A 6,119-nucleotide genomic window follows, 5' to 3' on the forward strand; every position below is an offset into this window, starting at 1 on the left:
ATAACTAATCACGTACTTATGACTAATCACGTCCTAATTAGGCTTAAAAAGATTCATCTCACGATTTCCATTATAAGTGTGTAATTAGTTTTAATGTTCATATATATTTAATGTTTTATTTAGGTGTCCAAAAATTCGATGTGATGTTTTTTAAAAATGGGTGTTTAGATTGAGAAAATTTTTGGGAGAAGTGTCACGTCAAATGTTTGACCGGATGTTGGAAGGGATTTTCGGATACGAATGAAAAGACAAATTTCATGGTTAGCCTGAAAACAGCGAGACGAATCTTTTGAACCTAATTAATCCATCATTAGCATATGTTGGTTAATGTAGCACTTATGGCTAATCATGTACTAATTAGGCTCAAAAAATTCGTCTCAAGATTTCTTTTGGAACTGTGTAATTAGTTTTTTGATTTACAAAATTTGATATGATATTTTTAGAAAAAATTTTTGGAACTAACCAAAGTTTTTGGAACTAAAAGGCCAAAGATGCGAGCCAGAAATTTAAAATAAGCAACTGTTCAAATTTCGTGGGTCTCGTCAGAACCCTCGCCTATCCCCGTATCCCCTCCCTCTCCATGGCGGCCTCCGTCTCGCCCGCCGCCTCCCCTCCCCGCCGCCACCGCCACGGCCACGGCCACGGCCACGGCCACGCCCGCCGCGACCACTCTCCGCGTCGCCGCCGTACGTCCCCGTCCCCGTCCGCGTCCCCCTCCCCCTCCGACCGCGACGTCGACCGCCGCCGGGACAGATCTAGGGCTTCCCCGCGCGATCACGACCGCCGCCGCGGCCGCGACTCCAAGCCCTCGGAGAGCAACGGGGGAGCACCGAAGCCTAGCGGGGGTGAAGACGGCGACGGCCGCGCCCCTCCCAGGCGCCCTCGGTCCTCCGATGGGGAGGAGGAGGGCGACCGCCGGAGGAGGCAGTCTGGGGTTTCTGACGACGAGAAGGAGGGCGGCCGCCGCAGGAGGCGCTCTGGGGACTCCGATGACGAGAGAGGCGACCGCGACCGCCGCCGCAGGCGGGAACGTGACAGCGGGCGCCACCGCCGCCGGAGCCCCAGCTTGGAGTCAGATTCGTCCTCTGGTGGTGACCGTAGCAGCCGTCGGCACCGCCGTGATGAGAGCTCCAGGCGGCAGAAAGATGAGAGGCGCCGGGACAGGGCCAGTCGTGAGGAGCGCCGGAGGAGTCCCGAGAGGAAGGAGCCAACTCCACCACTGCCCCCGCCGCCACCGCTTCTACCGGAGATGATACCAGGGCGCACAGGAGGGATCTACATCCCGCCTTTCCGCATGGCACAGATGATGAGAGAGGTTGAGGACAAGTCAAGCACTGAGTACCAGCGTCTCAGCTGGGATGCTCTGAAGAAGAGTATCAATGGTCTGGTGAACAAAGTGAATGCCACCAACATAAAGAATATAGTGCCAGAGCTGTTTGCCGAGAACCTGGTCCGCGGAAGGGGGCTGTTCTGCCAATCGTGCATCAAGTCACAGATGGCTTCACCTGGGTTCACGGATGTGTTTGCGGCACTTGTCGCGGTTGTAAATACCAAGTTCCCTGAGATTGGCCGCCTGCTTCTTGTTCGTGTTGTGCTCCAGCTCAAGAGGGCATATAAGCGAAATGATAAGGTGACTTTCCTCAATTCTTCTTTTTTTGGCTTGACAAACTTAACTAGTATTGGTTAATTTACGCCATGTTAGAGTAATGGTTGTCTGTTTACCTAGTGCCCTGAATGCCAGTCAAGGTTTCTAGAATTGTTTTACAATAAACACTTCATAAGATTATCCATTCTGATTATGGCCGCGTTCGTTTGTGGGATAGGGAGGGTTAGTTATCCGGCACGGAAAACGTACTAATAGATTAGTACATGATTAATTAATTATTTGTTATTAAAAATATAAAATAGATTAATATGATTTTTTAAAATAACTTTCCTATAGAAAATTTTTGCAAAAAATACACCGTTTAGCAGTTCGGGAAGCATGCGCGCGGAAAACGAGGAGGTAAGATAACTTACCCCCTGCCGGCGAACGTGGCCTATGTTAGTTTGGAAAAGTACTAAATTGGCTGCCGCAGCTGCATCAGAAACTGCAAAGCCCATGACTGAAATTATATATGTTCCAAAAAGGATGCTGTTTTGTAATTACAAACAGTGTGAAGTATTTATTCATACTAGTATGACATACTCCAAAATTTTACTTCGCATTTAGGATTGAAATATGAATTGACATGAACAGCTGTTTGGAATAAGTATGAACCCCATGTATATGCTGTTTCTGACTTTCTGTATATCATGAGGATTTTTACTGTATGTCGAGGACCCTAGGTATAAAATCTAATATATCAATTGTTTGAATTTTGTGCTTATGGTGCTACTGATAAAAATACATATGAGCTTAATTTTATGTTTCTGCATATGTAATGTTCATAACAGCTCTTGTTGGTTGCAGCCCCAATTGCTTGCAGCAACCAAGTTCATAGCACACTTGGTTAACCAGGTTGTTGCTCATGAGCTTGTGGCACTGGAGCTTCTTACAGTGTTGCTTGAGAACCCAACTGATGATAGTGTTGAGGTGCGTATCTTAGTACTTCTGTATTAATCATAACTTCATTTGTGCAATATCTGAAGTATGGATATGTTTCTGGTATGGCAGGTAGCAGTGGGGTTTGTTAAAGAATGTGGGGCAATGCTGCAAGATTTATCTCCACAAGGGCTTCATGGTAAGGTTCTTTAGATCAGCTGTTATTGCAAGTGCTTATTTTTAGCGCATGACTTCTTGAACCTGTTGGCTAGCACAACTGTATTTCATAAATTTAGGCATGATATTCATTTGATCTGTGTGATATTGGAGAAGTGAGCCGTACAGCAAGTCTAGACTTTTTTTTACAGTACTATGTTTTGGCTTTACCTGGATGATCTGGATTTTGGTTGAAAACTCAAATACTCTTCTATTGGGATACAGAGAAAATTTGTTCTCTGGAAACCAAATTTTTATCACTGTGGATGGTGGAATATGGAAAGCGTATGTGATGTTGTAGATAGCCGATAGGTATATACCTCATACTGATGGGAATTAAAAAAAAATGGAAGTTTAAGTCTTTTGAGCATATTGATATTAAATGGATCAGCATTCAGGGAGATATAAAATGTCTTTGAATGTGCTGATGTACTTGTAACAGTTACAGAAGCCATAAATGCACTCAATGCATATAAGTGCTCCATTCAGTGTCGAGTTGGACTATGGTATTCCTTTCCATGCCTCCACTTTTTGAATCTTTTGTGTTTGGTTTAGTACTTTTCTTTTGAACTATTGTTACCACTGCACTTCTGTATTGAGTAATAATAAGCATAATGCAGCACAACACAACTGCATGGTCAAGAGATTGTTTCTCCTGACAGGACAATCCATTTAGATAGACTTCTAACTGTGGACCAAAGACTTTCGTGTTAATCATGCCTTGCATTTTTGTTCTAAATGGATCTTTCTCAATCTATGCAGCTATTTTTGAAAGGTTTCGAGGTATTCTCCATGAAGGTGAAATAGATAAGCGTGTTCAGTTTCTAATTGAAGGATTGTTTGCAATTAGAAAGGCTAAATTTCAGGTACATTTATTTTTTTTCCTAATATATATTGCCTTTCGTATGCATGCTTATGGCAACTTCTGACAATAGGATATCTTACATGTGTAGGGATTCCCTGCTATCCGTCCAGAGTTGGATCTTGTCGAGCAGGAGGACCAATTTACTCATGAGATTTCCCTTGAAGATGAGCTAGACCCAGAGACTAATCTAAGTAAGTTCTTATTTCATCTGACATTCACATCATTACTTTCATAAGATAAAAGCTTATAAGTTTTGTTTGGAATGTGGGGCTTTCAATGGAGTCTCAGACCAGTTCAATTCCCATGGAAATCTGGAAACTTTCCTGCATTTCATGTGTCTTAATACTTCTGTATGGTATTGCACTTACCTTTCCCAACTTGCAGATGTTTTCAGGGCAAACCCCAATTTTGCTGAAGATGAGAAGGCATATGAGAACCTAAAAAGAAGCATCCTGGGAGCAGAATCTTCTGATGATGAAGAAGGGTCGGATGATGCTTCTGATGAGGATGATGAAGAATCTGATGATGAAGATGATGAAGAACAGATGGAGATAAGGGATCAAACTGAAACCAATCTAATTAATCTTCGTAGAACAATTTATTTGACAATCATGTCCAGTGTTGATTTTGAAGAAGCTGGTCACAAGCTTCTCAAAATTAAACTCGAGCCTGGTCAAGAGGTAAGTACTGTAGGTTGACTCTATTTAATATTGATTTTCAGTTTATATGTTTTCTAATTAAAAACTTCCTTGTTTGTGTGGTTTGTTTTGTTTTTTGCTAGACAGTATTCAGTGTGCCTTAGAGTTTGTTTTTCAGACTAAATTCTAGTACTGTTTAATTATCTGTCTTTATCGTAATTTACCAATCTTTCATTGTCTGAACATATTAGAACAGATTGTTTTGATAATGCATGAAATATAGTATCTCAATAGTCACTTGCCATTGGGCTGCTCCTGATGATAATGTCTATCTAAAAAATTCTGATATATGTTATAGCATTAGGAAAAATGGCAGAACGTAGTTAATGCCTCTATTTACAGTCCCAGTTAAACTTATTAAATAATTGGCTTGATAACAGAGGCATTTGTCTGCACAATGTTTGATGTGAAATGATTCTTCTTCAATATGCATTTGATTAGATTGATTCCCTTGGTCCTTCAGTGACGAATTTGCCAAGTTTGTTTGTATTCGCCAATCTAACTGTTTTTTCGTTTACTAGATGGAATTATGCATTATGTTGCTTGAATGTTGCTCTCAAGAGAGAACCTACCTTCGTTACTATGGATTACTAGGGCAACGCTTTTGCATGATCAACAAAGTTTACCAAGAAAACTTTGAGAAGTGTTTTGTTCAGCAGTATTCAATGATCCATCGCCTTGAAACAAATAAGCTGAGGAATGTTGCAAAATTTTTTGCGCATTTGTTGGGAACCGATGCACTTCCATGGCATGTTCTGGCTTATATCCGTTTGACAGAGGAGGACACCACATCGTCCTCTCGAATTTTCATAAAAATACTGTTCCAGGTATGATTTCAATATTCTGCTTTTATATTTACTATGTCAATTCCATCTTTTATCAAAACAGACAATTGAAGTATCTATTTCTTGTTATGCAGGAGCTGTCAGAGCATCTGGGTATCCGTTTACTGAATGAGAAACTTAATGATCCGAACATGCAGGACTCATTCGATTCGATCTTCCCAAAGGATCATCCTAAGAATACAAGATTCTCAATCAATTTCTTCACTTCCATAGGTCTAGGTGGCATCACTGAGACTCTGAGGGAGTATTTAAAGAATATGCCACGACTTATAATGCAGCAACAAAGACCAGCATCGTCTGAGTCTGGATCGGGCGATTCAGGATCTAGTTCGGACAGCTCCAGCTCAGAATCAGAATCGAGCTCTGACGAGAGCGACAGGAAGAGAAGCAAGAGGAGGAAGAAGTAGGAGATGTATTTGTGTCCATCTCACTATGTGCAATGTCAGATCTGGAGCTGTGATGGTGCTTGTTGAATTGAGGACCCAATCATACTCTGAACACAAGAAGCTAGCTGTGATGATGTAAGATATTGTGCTTCAGACATTGCAAGTTTTGTATGTTGAGAGTATTTTCTTACAGTCTGTAGTTTTGTAACAGTGGTAGCAGCTGACCAGGAAGTGTATTTTTTTTATATTTAAAATCTATGGATATAATTGCCATTCCATAAAATTACAAAACACACTCGTATGTTACGCCCATGGCTGAGATTTCACGTGGTTTTAAACGGCTACTTCCTCTATTAAAAATATGGCAACGTAGTAATAATGGATTAAACATATTCTAATAGCACATCCAAATAGTACAGATTCGTAGTGCTGTGTAGAGAATAGAGAATTTGATAGGAGAAAATTTCTAAAGCAAAACGAGGAATTTTTTATTTATATTATTTTCAATTAAAATTTTCAAAAACAGACTTTTGTTTAAAAAATTGCAAATATATACTCCCAACGTCTACACAGTGGATGTTTTAT

General features: G+C 41.0%; 1 protein-coding gene across 1 annotated transcript; it reads left to right on the forward strand.

Moving 5' to 3' along the window:
- The first annotated feature begins 565 nt into the window (after window positions 1-565).
- On the forward strand, window positions 566-5,867 carry LOC102722355 (pre-mRNA-splicing factor CWC22 homolog). The gene is made up of 8 exons (XM_040529617.1): window positions 566-1,630; window positions 2,453-2,575; window positions 2,657-2,723; window positions 3,503-3,606; window positions 3,694-3,796; window positions 3,990-4,285; window positions 4,825-5,130; window positions 5,223-5,867. Exons 1-8 carry the CDS (start codon window positions 581-583, stop codon window positions 5,553-5,555), a joined length of 2,382 nt encoding a protein of 793 aa, XP_040385551.1. The 5' UTR covers window positions 566-580; the 3' UTR covers window positions 5,556-5,867.
- Window positions 5,868-6,119: the final 252 nt, after the last annotated feature.

The sequence above is a fragment of the Oryza brachyantha genome, chromosome 12, assembly GCF_000231095.2.
Source record: "Oryza brachyantha chromosome 12, ObraRS2, whole genome shotgun sequence".
NCBI classification, from domain to species: domain Eukaryota; kingdom Viridiplantae; phylum Streptophyta; class Magnoliopsida; order Poales; family Poaceae; genus Oryza; species Oryza brachyantha.